This window comes from Panicum virgatum, chromosome 9N, assembly GCF_016808335.1.
Source record: "Panicum virgatum strain AP13 chromosome 9N, P.virgatum_v5, whole genome shotgun sequence".
NCBI classification, from domain to species: Eukaryota; Viridiplantae; Streptophyta; class Magnoliopsida; order Poales; family Poaceae; genus Panicum; species Panicum virgatum.
Window position 1 is genome coordinate 71,480,344 of NC_053153.1, and position 15,974 is coordinate 71,496,317.

General features: G+C 49.1%; 3 protein-coding genes across 5 annotated transcripts; all 3 read right to left on the reverse strand.

Annotated features, from left to right (window-relative positions):
* Positions 1-4,406: 4,406 nt before the first annotated feature.
* Positions 4,407-6,443, reverse strand: LOC120691086 (UDP-glucuronate 4-epimerase 2-like). The gene has a single exon (XM_039974046.1). It carries the CDS (start codon positions 6,238-6,240, stop codon positions 4,795-4,797), a length of 1,446 nt encoding a protein of 481 aa, XP_039829980.1. The 5' UTR covers positions 6,241-6,443; the 3' UTR covers positions 4,407-4,794.
* An 862-nt stretch (positions 6,444-7,305) lies between these two features.
* Positions 7,306-9,273, reverse strand: LOC120691005 (40S ribosomal protein S20-1-like). The gene is made up of 3 exons (XM_039973952.1): positions 9,052-9,273; positions 8,275-8,388; positions 7,306-7,674 (listed from the first exon to the last, which is right to left on the reverse strand). The coding sequence occupies exons 1-3, from the start codon at positions 9,173-9,175 to the stop codon at positions 7,532-7,534; spliced, it is 381 nt and encodes a 126-aa protein (XP_039829886.1). The 5' UTR covers positions 9,176-9,273; the 3' UTR covers positions 7,306-7,531.
* A 607-nt stretch (positions 9,274-9,880) lies between these two features.
* Positions 9,881-13,965, reverse strand: LOC120691941 (chloride conductance regulatory protein ICln-like). 3 transcript variants are annotated; one of them, XM_039975147.1, is made up of 8 exons: positions 13,888-13,906; positions 13,096-13,352; positions 12,882-13,005; positions 11,786-11,903; positions 11,441-11,500; positions 11,285-11,368; positions 11,124-11,200; positions 9,883-10,285 (listed from the first exon to the last, which is right to left on the reverse strand). In XM_039975147.1, the coding sequence occupies exons 2-8, from the start codon at positions 13,254-13,256 to the stop codon at positions 10,217-10,219; spliced, it is 693 nt and encodes a 230-aa protein (XP_039831081.1). In that variant the 5' UTR covers positions 13,257-13,352; positions 13,888-13,906; the 3' UTR covers positions 9,883-10,216. The 3 variants fall into 3 exon arrangements, with proteins under 3 accessions (XP_039831080.1, XP_039831081.1, XP_039831079.1); XM_039975146.1 differs by lacking the exon at positions 13,888-13,906 and having other exon boundaries at positions 9,881-10,285; positions 11,321-11,368; positions 13,096-13,408; XM_039975145.1 differs by having other exon boundaries at positions 13,096-13,965.
* Positions 13,966-15,974: the final 2,009 nt, after the last annotated feature.

Genomic DNA, 15,974 nt, shown 5'->3' on the forward strand with positions numbered 1-15,974 from the left:
TCTCTCTCTGTCTCGCGGCGGGCGGCGGGGCGGCGAGCTGCAGCTCCATCGGGCGCCCTGGATGGCGCGGCGGCAGACCTGCGCGGCGGCGGCAGAGCCTCGGTAGAAGTAACGAATGGAATGGCTGTGGTTTGATTTTATTAAAATTCAAGGGTTTTTTCTAAAAAAATCATGAGAGAAGAATGGAAGGTGGGTTTATTTCATGAAAACTTAAGGTTCTCCATGCAAATTTCCATGAACCTTGAAAGCTGGTCTGCGGGTTGATTTCAAAAAATGGTGAGGGTTTTTTCACAAAAGTTCCTGAGAGAGGATGTAGGACTGCGGGTTGATTTTGTTTAAGTTCGAGGGTTTTTTTTTGCAAAACAACAAAGAAACACACAATCTAGGCCGTATGCGTGCCCGATCGGATGGCCAGGAGCGGCTGGCAACGTGGCCCGCTCCCAGGCTAGGGAATTGGCCAGGAATCGTGAGGTAAAGATCAAGATTCAAGAAGCGGACAGCACTTTGACGAATACGCGGAGGAAGACAGGGAGTGGTGGTTAGGCCGTCGCCTTTCAAGAGGGAAACCTTTTACGCAGGAAATCCAATTTAATTTTGATCTAGCAGCAGTAGGCAGTAGCTGCAGCTTCCAGTGAGGATTGCATCGTTGGCGGTCTGAAACCCAGTGTCCACTGGCCAATCAGAGTATCGGAAAACTTGCAATCAGTTTCACTCTCGTTTTCCGCGGCCATCCTCATCTGGCTCGGTTCATTCACATCTCGCCTGTCACCGCCACCTCGTCATCTCTTGTGGCTCACCGAGCACCACCACATGATCACCACCGCCCACCGGCCGTCCTCCTCCCGTCTCGTCGGTCGGCGAGTCGGCGACGCGGTTTCTGTGCGGCTCCAGTCGCGTGCTCGCCGTCGGCAGAGCATCCTGCAACGTCAAGGCACGGAGCCACCGATCACCAAGCCCAAGCGGTTCGAGTGCTCTCAGGTTCTTGCGTGAAACGTAGCTCCGTTGCGATCATTCAGAGGGCCACGGCAATCAACGGCGACCGCGTCCGCGGGACCAATCATTGGAGCAGCCGAGCCGAGCACAGCCTTTGGGAAAGACAGCGAGGCGGTCGCCGGAGGCCCGGGCAGCGTGCATCCCCTCCGCGGGTGCGCGGGGTTGGTGCCGCGCCCGTCACGACGCCCGCGCCGCGCGAATTTCCCCGGAATCCTTTGCTGCCGCCTGCCAGGGGGCGGCTTTCTCTGCTCGGGAAGCCGCGTGCGCTTTGCGCGAAGGAAATTACGCTCCAGCTAGCCGCAAGGATTCCTCGCTCGCTTTGCGACCGACGCGAACTGCGTATCTCAAACCCTTCCGTCGAACGAGTGTTATGGCTTGCAGCTTGCCAGCTACAGTGCACCACCAACTTGTGGGGGCATGCGCTCAGGTCAGATTCAATAGCTGATGCTTCCATGGCCTCTAACCTCTTGGCTTCAAACACCATAAAACTTCTCTACCTCGGCTGCTCCTCCAGCCAGCAGCCACTGGCCAACCCCGGCGCTCGACGATTCGGCACGGCGTCGTGCCGTGCGTGGTGGACGCGTGCGCGTGGAGGCGGCCGGTGCGACTGTGCGAGCGCGGTGCGTTGGGGCGCGGACATGTGTCCGGTGTCAGGTGTGTGTATCTAGTGACGTACAGGGCTCGCGTTGCAGTGTTGCACGCCACGCCCCCGGCCCACCCACAGAAGCGAGAAGGCCGCGGCAATTGTTGGCAGGCCGCTGAGGCCAAGAGTTGTCGAGGGAAAAGGCCGGCCTCTTGACAAGGTTGTCCGTGAACCAATCGCCCAGCCCACCAATCTTGCCTTGCTTACCCGCCCATGCCTGTGCCTCATTCGGGTGGGCCGGGTCTTCTTCTCTACTGACATATAACTGAAGTCTCAACTGCTAAAATCAAAGGATCCTCTGCTGGCCATCGCGGCAATGCCGCGAAGCCTTTCTAGTGGATACTGATAACAAGGATCAGTGAAAACGGCATTGCTTTTCATCCGCCACTTCCCTTTTTTAAGAGTAATAAAATCATTACCCTTAATTAATTACCCATCCTTCCCCTAGTACTTACTGCTCGCTCCACCAAGGACTACTGGAGGAGGAATTCTTCAACCGATCTGCCCGAGGATTTCAATGCGATCATCACCAGCTTCCCCCCAACTGCTGAGCTGCCGTGGACCCCCTGGCAGCGACTGGGTACTTGTACTTGCAATTTGCCTTTGTTTCACTAGCGCTACGTGCGCTACAAAATTGTTTTTGTATGCACGAAGTATTAAATGAAGCTTATTTGTAAAATTCTTTTACAGATGGTTGTAACTTTTCAAAACGAATCTTATGAGCTAAGTTTCACTATGATTGGTTACATTAAATACTACAGTAACCATTCTCTAATTATACGGTCAAAGTTCTCATTGGATTCGTCTCACGAAGTAGCACAAAGGCTGTGAAGTTAGTTTCGTAAACTGCCTTAAATTCCGTTCCCCCGTTGCAACACAGCATTCAGCAATCTCGAAGCCCCTAATCTAAATATTGTCTAGCTTGTGTTTTGGATTCGTCTGTGTTTTGGACTATTCTTTCTATCTATTAATACAACAATACACAGTTTTTCCTACGTGTTGAAGAAAAAAAAATATCATCGAGCTTAGCTTGCCCGAGTGCACTGTTCCCAGCACAGGTTCTCCCATCTCCCTACCCTATCATCCGGTTGCTGCCGACACCCGACATCGCCTCCCTCCGGCCTTGACCATCTCTAACCTCCCTGACCTGACACCCTGTGTGTTTCTTCGGTGACCTGTGTCCTTGACTGCTGGTTTGCCCATGTACAGAAATAGGGAGATGGGCAACGAGCACTGGATCCCAAAGAAGTGTGCTGTTTCCTACTCCTAGTACATAATTGAAGGGTAATTAAGCAGGAAAATTCGTCCCGGAACGGAGCATTGCTCATCTGAGCGACGTGGCCGCCGACTGGGGGGCAATAAGAGAGCACATGCGTGTCAATCACAGTCCGGGAGTGAGGACGCACATGGATGGACGGAAAAGGAAGGATGCACAGAAATGAAGGGTTCAGTAAGCAGTCTATTCTGGCGGTCAACTAGTCAAGATGGAACTCCGCATTCGGCACGACACGATGAGATCTGCAGCTCCGCTTCCGCTCACGTGCAGCTGGCGATGCTAGAAGCTAGATGCATCATTCCTGCACACGCATATGTGCAGCACTGTTCTTTTTTAAAATGGTCACTGGATTTGTCTCCCAAAAAGGCCAAATGATGCAGAATTCTACAGTCTACAGGCTAGAGAAGCTGCTAGCCATCTATTAATACTCGAATAACCCGGTTAACCTAAGATACTGACCAAATGTTCCTGTTTTCTCACGCACCATAGCATCACGAATTTAATCATACAGACTGCAGCAGTGAAGCCTACAAGTATTTAAATCGTGGGAAAAACATGCAATTATAAGAATCCACAATCATGAAATTGCAAAACCATCAGCAAGCTTCATCATGACTAAGTGCTTTATCTAGAAAATGCCACATCCAATGAAACTGGGTCTATTGGGGTCGCTTGACCACCACGTGAGCAACTAAAAGTGCACTCAACTCAACAATAGGCTGGAATTAATATTTTCCAATGCAACAAAGGATGACTCCAACCTGTGCTGCTGGCTGCTGCAAGGCTTGATATGTTAAATGGATTCTCTTGTTTTACATCACCCCTCACAAATGGCTGCAAGCATGAATGCATGGTACAACAGTTCAATCTCATCCAACTGGAGTCCGTGTCCAACACAATTTGAATTAATTCCTTTTGTAAGGGTAGAGCATATACTATCTCAAAAGGATGGAAGAACCCACATTGCTATTTATTTACTATATCAAACATAGAATGCAAAACCCAGATTGCTATTTATTTACTATATCAAAGATAGATAACTATCACCTTAGCACTCAGTTCCCACAAGGAACAAGCATATATCTTCAAACCCCTCCAATTGCCATTTTATATTTCCCCACCAACTGTAGACCCATACTGCCATGTTCAACCCATACACATTTAAAAAGCTTAAGCAATGTTTGATTCAGACCAATAAAGTGCTAACTACAGAAAAGAGAAGTTCTAACACCATTATAAAGCTTTCAAACTCCAGCAGTGGCAATCACATCTGACAAAAAATTAATACACTAACAAGCCCACACAGGCAAGTGGTTTTACTTCAATAACCAAATGGTTTATAACCGTGGCCTGAAAACATACTTCACAGCATAAAATTTCAGACCCAAAATGCATACAGTAAATTTTAAGATTCTCAAGGCAAAAATAAGCTTGCAATGCAGCTATGCAACACCACACAGATAGAGAGCATGCACAGCTGCAAAAGAAGAAGCATAGGCAAATTGTAGACCATCACTAATTAAATTGAACAAGAACAAGTCATGATATACTTAGTTCTCTCCCGTGGTACAAAATGTCACTAAAAGAATCTATTGTAGTCTTTGCAACAGAATGCCTTCCCCCCAAACCCTTGAAACATCTTCCAAACAGTGCAATCCTAAGAACCAACTAATGGAACTAGGAATTAAATGCCCAGCAACGAGGTAGCAAAGAGAAGCACCAGGTGTTTGAATTATGACTACCTAATGAGTGTTTCTTAACTTCTGTTCCACTTCCAGAATGTGCTGAGCAAAATGAGCCTCTCAATCTGATGAAGTAAGCAATGGAGGTAGAATTCTGATACACACTGTAAGGAGAGGCCACGAAGACACTGAATAAACAGTCATCTTGCACTACTCAAGCTGCCGTTCTGACCACGTGAACCCTTGCCATTGCTACCGGCATGCTGCTTCTGCTTCTCAGCCAAGTCAGGATGGTAGTACTCAAGATACCACCGCACAAACTTCTTGAGCCCTGTTTGGAGATCTGTGGATGGCCGGTAGCCGAGCTCCCGCTGTGCAAGGCTTACATTAGCATGTGTATATGGCACATCTCCATTCCTTGGCATCTTGACAACCTTCCTCACAGCCTTCACTTTGAGCAGCTTCTCCAGCAAATCCACTAGCTGTGTAACAGGAACAGGAGAGGTGTTCCCCAAATTGTATGTCCTGAATGGCGCTGGACCTCGCTTCTTGCCTCCACTGCCTGTACTCCGACCAGCAGTATCCAATGCCGCAACACACCCCTTCACAATGTCATCAATGTAGGTGAAATCACGGGAAATGGTAGTCTGGTGTGAGCCTCCACCTGCGCTCTCATACACCGTGATCGGCCGACCAGCAAGGATGTCCCGGGTGAAGAAGAAGTAGGCCATGTCTGGACGCCCCCAAGGCCCATAGACAGTGAAGAACCGGAGAGCGGTGAGTGAGAGCCCGTAGATGTGGTTGTAGACATGAGCGATCTCCTCGCCGGCCTTTTTGGTGGCTGCATAGAGAGAGGCTGGTCGATCCGTCCTGTCATGCTCGGAGAAAGGCACGTGGGAGTTGAGCCCGTACACTGAAGACGACGACGCCCAGACGATAGCCGGCTGAGGATTCGCCGAGCGCGCCGCCTCGAGCAGCGCCACGAGCCCAGCGACGTTGGCGCGCACGTAGGACATGGGGTCGACGAGCGCGTGCCGCACGCCCGCCTGCGCGGCGAGGTGGAGGACGTGCGTGAACGGGACGACGTCGAACAGCTTGGCCAGCAGCTCTGAGTCCGCGATGTCCCCGTCGACGACGTAGACCCCCGAGCGGGCGAGGAGCGCGGCGCGCCCGCGCTTGAGGGCGGTGTAGTAGTAGTCGTTGAAGTTGTCGAGGCCGAGCACGCCGTCCCCGCGGCGGCGCAGCGCGGCGGCCGCGTGGCAGCCGACGAACCCGGCGGCGCCCGTGACGAGGACGGAGTGGCCCCGGGGCCGCCTGACGCGCGCCGACGCCCGCACCTTCTTCTCCCAGGCGGCGCCGCCCCAGGAGGCGGTGGACGAGGGGGACGCGTGGAGCGAGCGGCGCGGGGACTCGGGCGCGGCGCGCGGGGCGGGCGCGGACGAGGGGGAGAGGAGGAGGAAGGCGAGGAGGAGCGAGAGGGAGCAGACGGACCAGAAGGCGAGCTTGGAGAGGAGCGAGGCCGGCGCGGGGTGGTGGTGGCGCGGGGGCAGGCGGTGGTGGTGGTAGTGGTGGAACTGCGGCTTGACGGCCGCCGCGCCGCCGCCCGCCGCCGCCGAGCCGGGCGCACCGGTCAGCTGCGGCGCCATCCCCTCGATCCGCGGCAATGCGGCTGGCCCCCGGATCTCGGCTCGGGGCGGGGACTGGGTGGATTGGGGGCGATTGGGTCCGCGGCGGCGCTCGGGCTGCTGCCGTTTTTTCGAGGAGCGGATGGTTTCGATTTGGTTTCGAGGGTGCTGCCTCGGCGGATTTGGTTTGCGGGGGCGCTACATTTGGGGAGAAATTTTAGGGATTTTTTCGCATCTATTTTTCTTTCCTTTCTTGTTTTTGATGAGGTGCCCCACGAGTTCCCACGAGCGCGTGTGGGGTCAGCGCCAATGACTCCCTCTTTATTTTTGTATTTTCCCTTATTTCTATTTTGTTCCTTTTTTTAAAAAAAAGCGTAAAAGAGTAGTGACTACCGAGTTGCCATACAACAAACAGTAGTGCTCTTGACGAGGATACGACATTGTCCTTTCGAAAAAAGAGATCGCAAATCGCATGTACGTGTCCAAAACCCCAAGGCAACCGCTTGCAATTAAAAAAGATCCTTAAACATCTGGCATATCTTCAAACTTAGATGCTGTTGCAGCGAAAATTTCTTTTTCTTCCTTTGCGCCTTTTGAAAATCACAAGTGTGGACCAGACGGTACCAGGTGCCTGGCTTCGTTTTCGGTTCGTTGGGGGTGCTTCGGTTGGGGGCTCAAAAATCTTTTCTGGTTTATAGTTATCGTTTTCTCCTTTTTAAAAAAAATAAATTATCGTTTTCGTTTTCGTTCGGTTGGATTTCAGTCTCATTTTACACGAGCCAGGGAATCGAGGGGCCCGTGGGGTCGCAATTCATTCATGACGGGGATAAGGATCGGAACCGGATCTCGGACTGTCGGTACGCTTCCTTCCTCTCGCCCGTCAGCTCTTCCAATTTTGCCCTTTCGTGACTGATGGAGGCACACTACGCCAGGTCATTGCCGAATACAGACCGTATCATTCCAGTTAGCACTGATCGCAGCAATCGTGTTCAGACTTTAAAAGTACCAGTACAACACCGATCGGAACAGTCGTGTTCATAAGTTAAAAGTATGAGCAACCGACAAAACACACAGAGACGCACGACATTGGGGAATAATACTTTGGAGAAACAGACAGATAACTGAACTGAATCAAAATTTCGAGTTGCACAGGCCTTTAGACCAGACAAACAGCTATGGTGGGATTATAGTAGGCGGCGCAAAAACAGTATTGGATGCTAATAATCACTCAGATGTCTCATACAAGCACACAAAGGGGGCACAAAACTAAAGCAACGCAAGATATAAGATGACAGAGCTAAACTGCATGCCATTACACGTCTGCGATGGTCACCTCGACCTCGACACCAGGCTCGATGGTGATGGAGGTGATCTGCTTCACCACATCAGGGGAGCTGATCAGGTCAATCACCCTCTTGTGGATGCGGAATTCAAAGCGATCCCATGTGTTTGTTCCTGATCAACAAATTCGAATATCATCAGTCAATTTCGGGAATTTATAAACAACAAAATGGAATCAATGAGCATATCCCCCATTTTAGACCTCAGAAAGTTATCAATAGTTTCAAAACAGTACTCCAACAGGGTAAAAAAAAGGGTCTAGGTTGCAGAAAGTAAAGTCCAAAGTTACTCAAAAAGGTTAGCACAGATTAAAATAGTATGAACTGAGTCATAATTTGGCACATAGCTAAGGTAAAAAAAAAGGAAATAACATAGACCTACCAAGGCATACCAATAATAATTGAAACATCCAATTCAAGATCCACGTACAGATTTCAATAGTAAAAAGAAAGGATGGTTTGAAAAATAAATATGATCTCTAGACAGCAAACTAGCTAAAACTGAAGACAATACAGTTGTACAGATAACAAATACCATAACGATGGAAGCAACTGTTATTGAATAGTCATTTCATACATTAGGACACACAACATGCTTAGCTGTTTAGCACTATGAAAATAGCTTGAGAACTCCATAAAATTCAATTAGAAAAATCAACCAAAGCCAATGACATATATCAGTTTAACAACAGATGATTTGAAAAAGACTCAATACCTTCACCACAAGGGGACTTGCGGGTGGTGATGTGGAGAACCTTAGTAGGGATCCTGACAGGTCCCTTAACCCGCAGCTGCTTGTCCTTGGCTCCCTTCACCAAATCCGCACAAACTGAAATATACCAGCAAAACTCAACAATCATCAGTTTGCTGAACTCAGTGAATGTCAGTCTACAACACAAGCTCAGTATTTATGGTGCAGCATGCAGCATAACATGTGACCAGAATACAGTAAAGTCTCAATGATCAATATACTAAGGCAGCACAATCACATATAGCACACTTGATCAAGTGACAGAAATGACCAGCACCAACTTAGGTCTGGATGGAAGTGATATGAATGATACGTCCCATAACGAGAATCAGGCATAATTGGCATAGGTTGCTAAAATCTTCCTTCCGTACAAGCGAATAGAAGAAATAGCACTTTGACTGCCGCACTTGTCCACAAGGGCACGGTACATCAAATTGATGATTGGAGCTTTGTTCTGTTACATGAGAAACAATAGGAAATAGGCATACGCACCCAGCAATCTACCTAACGGGAAATTGTATAACAGCAACACTAATCAGTCAGCAAAGGATTTCTGCATGTTCACGAGACTCCATTAGACGTTAGTACTGAAGATAGATCTAAAGCATAAACATAAACTATATACAAATCAGCCAGCAAAGGAAGGTTGTATAGACCATCACGTTTTACTGTATACAATCAAGGATAGCTAAAAGACCAGATCAGGAAATAGGGGTCTGGATTCTTGAGCTTCGGGCATACCTTTCTCCAAGTTCTTGACGTTCTTGGAGGACAGGGTGATGCGGATGCGGTTGAGCTGCAGCTCGTGGGCGTCCTCGACGCCAAGCTTCCCCTTGAGGCCACCGTAAACTGCCGCCGCCGCCATGGTGCTCTTGCGCTGGGGTGGGGAGGAGTCTTCGCTTCCTCGCTCGGCTGCTCGGGGTAGGCGGCGCTGCAGGCTAGGGTTTTCGCCCGCAGGTGTGTTCGAGGCTACTTATATGAAAAGTGAACGGGTCGGCCCAACTTGAACCAGGCTTTGACCGGCCCATTTGGTTTTTACATTCCATTTGTCCTCTAGTATCCTCTCAAACAAAAGCAAAAGGAAAAAAAAATCCTCCAGTATTTTCAGGTTTATCACTTCGAATACCGGCAGGAATTGTGACACTCATTTCCAGGTGAGAGTGCCATCGAAAGAACAGTGCTGGAACTTATACAAGCACACGGTCGCAACGATAAAAAACAGTAAGTTTTTGGAAGAATTGCACGTTACTTTCGTCGTTCAACCCTAATTGGTAACCAGAAATAAATTAGTTAGAGCAAATTGTTGGATCAAGTTGTAATTTAAATGCTCTAGAAAAATGATCATTTAAATGTGTTGTTCTTTTTGTCGAAATTCTGGTGGAAACTCTGTGCTTTTAGGGAAAACCTCCCACCTTCTTAAGTAAGCAGATTCTTAGTATTTTTGAAACAAGTCTCGCAGTTTCAGAATTTCGTGAAGCTCATATCGTTCAGCAATACCCCCTGGCAGCATCTTGAGTTTGAATAAGAGAGAGAAATGCACCACGTGACACCCAAATTGACTGAGACCAGCGATTCTAAACAGATGTCATATAGTTATGCCATGATATACAAGGGAAAAGATAATATATTTCTTTTCCCAAGTTCACTTCTATTTGTTAGATCAAAAGTACCGAACTAATTCACACGATTCCCCATCATGCTCTACAAGTTACATTCTTGACCAGCAGCAAGACCTTTTCTCACCAAAAGTAACCATCGATGCAACTCCAGAAAGTCGCCCAGAGATGTTAATCTTATAACATCGAAGGCAGATAATGTAGACGAAACAGTAGGCAACAAATCTGCATCGGTAGTGATCTACAACAAAATAAATCACATGGTGCGTTTGAGCAACATATTCCTGTTTCTAATGTCCATTTTCATGGATCTCCTGTTCCTCATCTGCATCCTCAAAGCGCTGGTCGTTGATTTGAAGCTGAGCCAAAATGACAACAATGTTACATGAGCATTCAGAAACGTGATTAGGACTAAATGCAGGTGGGGTGGATAGCGTAAGCCAGTTTTGCAAATAATATCTTTACTCACTTCAGTCTAATGTACAAACTTAGCACGTGAACACGGTTAATGTAACATTAATATTGGGTACAAAATAGCCCGCTAATAGCCCGCTATTGTCCGCTATTAGCTTTTTAAGAGATCTCCCGCTACGCTATACAATATTTGTTCGCTATGTCCGCTATAGGGGTTTTTTATAGGATTTAGTGATAATAAATGTCCGCTACTTCCGCTAAAGATGTAGCCAAAAGAAATAAAGAATCAATATAACTAGGGTGGATCATAGACAAAGCATCACGGGCACAGTTAGGCAGTCAAGAGACGTGTTGAGTATATTTTAGAATGTTAGACCAATGATGCTTCTAATTTTATATGTATTATGGACGTATGGTTATGAAAAATTTGTTGAAATTGGTTGCATTACTGATGTTATTGACCACATTATGCATATTTTTTTTGCAAACCGCTAAATGGATAGCTTCGCTATAGCTTTCGCTATAGCTCTCTTAGCTTTTTGGAAGGACTTCCACTAAACGTCTTAGCCCGCGATTTTATACCTTATTTATTGCATCAAATCCAAGCACTGTTTCTAAATCTGACAACCGAGTAACTCAGACATATACTTGCTATGGCCCGCTATAGACTCATATATGAGTTAAATTATTGTCTCCGGAGATTGCAACGTCAATTTATGATTACACCAGTCATGAAAAGCAAACTTATATGAGTGTAATAACATGAACAAATTCCTTGCGTACCTCAAATACTGATTGACTGAGGTCATATCCACCATTTTGACCTATTGGATTCGCATTGGAAAACTGGGTGCCATTTTCTGCATGTAAATAAAGACATCAAAGTGCTGCTAACACATTACCGTAACATTAACAATGTTAAAAAAAATACACACAATGCCTACCATCAACCATGTCTTCACCACCATGAACCCAGCCACCATCAACCATATCTTCACCATGGAACCAACCATTCTCCCCATTGCGCTCTGGAAAATCAAAAGATTACATTGATCTGTGACAGAACTGTTTCAAGCATCAAGTGTAACTTCATAGCTTACCAGCATTAGGATCAGGATTCAGTTCAGCGCAATGACAGAAGACATCAAAAAGTGCATCCACTGAAGTTCTGTCAAGGATAGAACTCAACTCATGCAATGCCATAGACAGAATTGCATAGGTACTTCAAAAACTCAAGAGACAAGAAACGAAGTAGTCTGCGAACTTCAGTTTTACATTGAGATATCGTAGTGTTAACTGTGAGAATTATTGCATAATGAAATTAGTAGCGCCATGAATCAGTTCAATAGATCGCAACTTGTAACATCTAAATCAGGAAACACTTGAACACCAGAATGAAGCAAACAAGGATATATTTGAAGAGACATGTTAATTTAAAAGGATACATTGACCAGGGTCCCCCAGTATAATGCGCAATTCAGAGACTCTTGATAGCTCTAATTCATCATTTGCTTCAGGATTTGATTCAGCAGCCTCCTCATCCGTGGCAACTTCTGCCTCAATCTTGAAATCACATGGACAAAATGTCAGACATAAAACCAGGGAATAAATATTATAAACAAAGCAACAGAACGAAACAGACAAATAATGGTTCACTGCACACCAATTAAACAACAAAATGGTACAGACATGTCAGAATCAGGATATGCAGCTATTATGTAAGATCAGCAGGGTACTTATCAACAAAAAGTTTAACCAACACGGCAAAAGTAAAATTTATTTGTATGCAGATGAGGGCTTGCTTTGTTCAGGAACTCTATAGCAACATCAGGTGACTAATGAGTTATTCAGTAGAAATGGAGAAACTTGGTACAAACTACAAAATAATACAGGTACTGCCACCTATCCACAAATGAGACAACACCACCCCTCATAGACATAGAGAGAAATTTTGTTCATCACTGGAAATACACAGCTACAACAGTTTCGAGACTCCTGCACATCCACAGGGGAACATTTAACCACAAACGCCACAAGAGAACCAAGCTATGCAAAGCTATAGATGCCAAAAGCACAATGGTGCCAACTGCAATAGTCAGAGAAAAAGAATAACTAAGCACCATGTGACAAAAATCCTACACTCAATAGTTCACACAACCATTCTATGGTCTGTGAATCAAAGCTCCTTGTTCTATAAAAGCTGTGAGGTATTCTGAAAATATTCATGAAATAGAAGAAGTTTTTGAAATCCCGTGAGCAAAGGGATCTACCATTCAGACTGTAAGAGCGTCTCACGCTGAATTGTACAGCCTACCCCACTAGGCCACTACTAACAAGAAGCTTATTGGACACTCCCGGATCCTAGACCATGGTCCAAGACACTTCAAGGTAGAGTATACCCCACACTTTAAGCACATATAGCTCAACTGTTAGGACATAAGAGCTAGACCTGATCAATCTTTCATCTTATTGGACCTCAAGAGGGAGTAATTCTACAACGAGCACTAAAGTATCCGCAGGAGAGCTTGCTTGTCCAATCACCTGCGCGTAGAGGCAGGGCGAGGGATACGCCTCCAGGTCGCGCGACACAGCGTGGAGCGAGATGGCGAGGAAGTCCACGGCGTAGCCCTTGCCCTTCTCCTCCTCGCTGAGCCAAATCACCCTCCTAGTTGAGGTGAGCAAGGCAAGGGTTAGCGAAACATCAAGCGTCAGAAGAAGTGCTGGAGAAGTACTCGTGCAAGCTGAGCTTCACTACCTGGTGGTGACGAACAGGGTCCCCGGCGGCTCCGGCGAGCGGCGGCCGAGGGCGACGGAGGCGGCGCGGTCCACCCGGACCAGCTCCTCGCCGGAGGCGGCGTCGAGGCGGGGCGCTCCGTCGCCGGCAATGTCGGAGAAGCGCTGGAGTCCTGGAGCCATGGGGGCGCGGCGGCGGGGCGGCCGAGGTGCTAGGGTTTCGGGCCTCGAAGGCTTCGGGGCGTGCGAGATTTGGGGATTCTTTCGGAAGGGTTTAGGCTGTGTGGCACCGGCATACTGGGAAGCTTACGGAGTCCGTTCCTCTATTTTCAGAGGGTGTGGAGTAGCTCCGCTATCGGCAACGTGGCCCCTGGCGCGGGGCCCGCGTGCCCCCTCCCCACGACCGTGCTAGAAAGGGAGAAGCCAATGGCGGCCCAGCGGAGGAGGAAGGGGAGCGCCGTCGCCGCCCAGAGGAGCTGCCGCCGCTGGCACGCTGCGGGTAGCGGACGACGCCGGCCGGGGCGAGCAGGAGCGGCGCGACCGACGGACGATGGAGGGAGCACGACGGTGGAGCGAGCGAGGCGCAGCACGGCGGCTGTGAAGGCCCGGAGGGCAGCGCACGCGCAGGGAGAGGAGGGAGGGAAGCACGGCGGCGCGTCGCTGCTAGCCGAGGAGAGGGAGGCCGGCGTCCGCGCTCGAGCTCCGCTCCGGAGGAGCCACCGGCGCTGGAGCTCCGCGCTCGAAGGGGACGCCACCACGCGCGGCCTCGGCCAGTGCGCCGCCGCGCGCGGATCCGGCGAGGAGGCGCGGCGGCGGTGGAGGACCGTGCCCGTGCCGCGCCGTGCGTACGGCGCTGCGTGCTGGGAAATGTATTGCGCGTGGGCGTGGCAATGGCCCAAGCCCCCAAGTTGACGAAGGGTACAAATAGCTCTCCTGACTTCCTTCAAAATCTTGGCGCGACACTGTTCATCTGTTCCAAACAATTGTTTGATTACTTTTTCAAAATTTGTAAGAATTATTTCTGGGTGTCCGTGACCTCAAATATTTCTCATCGTCACGGGACAAAACCAAGTAGGCTCTATATGTCAGTTCTGGCCCGCATGTACAGTCAGCGCAAATCCGCCATGCCTACCGTTGGGGTTCAACGCCTCGTCACGAGCAAGACCGGCGCCCGCCCCCTGTACGCGGCAACGCTTGCACAGTTAACCAACGTACAAGAACCCATGAAAAAAGTGAGAGATACCCACGGTCCCAGGCTCCCAGCTAAAAGTTTTCACTGTTGCCTTAGCGGCCGTGAGCGGCAGCGACGACGAGCAACGATACAACACGGACGCTGTGTGTGGGCACCGCGCACCGGCCACCAGTTTCACTGACCATAGCAGGCAGAACAGTATGCCATTGCCACGGCCCGCGGGGGGCTCGGCGCGCCCCAACGCCCCCGGACCCCGCGCGCTCGATGGGACGATGTCCATGTGTCCTGATGGACACGGCACGCGCCCGTGCACGCGACGCCCAGCGGCGGCCGGCACAGCGGAGCGAGTCCACAGGCGTCCGTTGGCCCTCGCGTCCGTGGCAGCACCGGCACGCCGCGGTCGGCCTGGCCCTGCCGCGCCCGCGGGTTTTCCGCTCGTTGCCACGTCTTGCCGGTGGCGCGACAAGACGTCCAACGCCTGTTTACCGCTGCGCGCTGCTGTCCCGACTCCCGTGGGAGGACGTCGTCGTGGGTGGCCCGGCAGTCAAAGCCTGGCGGCTAGCCGTGACGGGCGCTCCCTGACACGGCCGGGCCGGCGCGGACGACGAGGGAATGGCGATGGCAGGTGGTGCCTCGGGGCTTGCGAACTGACCCAAGTCGTCGCCTCGTCGGGCGCCGGGCGGGCCGGTGTCCTGGCGAGCTCTGGCGCGCATGACGGCGTGCGTCGGGGCGCCTGACCCGCGTGCCCGGTGTCCCAGTAGCGTCACTGTGACCGCATGACACGTTGGCTTTGGTTTTCAACAAAATTAGCGCGCATGTTCCAGACAGGAGAATCTGGCATGCAAGACGTACTAAATGAAATGAAGTTTATTTGCAAAAAAAATTTAGAAATAGATGTAATTTTTCGCGACGAATCTAATAACGGTAATTAATCGATGATTAGCTGCAGTAATCATCTTCTAATTGCGCAATCAAAGACCTCATTAGATTCTTCAAAATCACTAGCGCGGGGTTCTAAAGTTGATTTTATAAATTGATTTTATTTGACACTATAATTAGTCTATTTCTAGCCGTTATAGTAGTAGCGCAAACCAGACAAGACCCTTTCTGCCGGCAAGGGGACACGACTCAGGGCGGCCTCTCATCTGGCACTGGCCGAGGCCGGGGCCTACCCTAGGCCTGCAACTGATCAGCTGGTGTATTGGTGAACAGGCAAGGTGAGACACTAGAGGGTGTGGCCTAGCTATGTTTGATTTTCAGGGCCCTGTTTAGTTCCAACCCCGTAAACACAAAAAATTGTAAACGCATTAAAGTGAAAATGAATCTTACTAATTTGAAGTACTAAATGAAGTCTATTTACAAAACTTTTTGCATGGTTGGATTGTAAATCGCGAGACGAATCTAATGAGCCTACTTAATCCATGATTTGCAACAGTAATGCTACAGTAACCATCCGCTAACTATTGATTAATCATTGATTAATTAGCATCATTAGATCCATCTCGCGATTTACAACCCATCTGTGCAAAAAGTTTTATAAATAGGCTTCATTTAGTACCTCTTGAGAGCACAAGCAATACAACACACAGTGGACGTAGTGTATTACGCTCCGGCGGCCCAAACCACTCTAAACATGTTGTGTTTATCGTGTTCTTGCATCTAGATTGGACTAATACTAGCTACCCCCGAGTACTCACCATCTGGGTTTA

Excerpts from the sequence above, each read along its gene's own strand:
- LOC120691941 (XM_039975145.1), bottom strand. The coding sequence starts at position 13,256 with ATGGCTCCAGGACTCCAGCGCTTCTCCGACATTGCCGGCGACGGAGCG. Across the intron at positions 11,201-11,284 it reads TGGTGAAGACATGGTTGATG|AAAATGGCACCCAGTTTTCC; the intron begins GTAGGCATTGTG and ends ATTTACATGCAG. Across the intron at positions 10,286-11,123 it reads TCAGTCAATCAGTATTTGAG|CTTCAAATCAACGACCAGCG; the intron begins GTACGCAAGGAA and ends ATTTTGGCTCAG.
- LOC120691005 (XM_039973952.1), bottom strand. The coding sequence starts at position 9,175 with ATGGCGGCGGCGGCAGTTTACGGTGGCCTCAAGGGGAAGCTTGGCGTC. Across the intron at positions 8,389-9,051 it reads CGTCAAGAACTTGGAGAAAG|TTTGTGCGGATTTGGTGAAG; the intron begins GTATGCCCGAAG and ends GGTATATTTCAG. Across the intron at positions 7,675-8,274 it reads CAAGTCCCCTTGTGGTGAAG|GAACAAACACATGGGATCGC; the intron begins GTATTGAGTCTT and ends TTTGTTGATCAG.
- LOC120691086 (XM_039974046.1), bottom strand. The coding sequence starts at position 6,240 with ATGGCGCCGCAGCTGACCGGTGCGCCCGGCTCGGCGGCGGCGGGCGGC.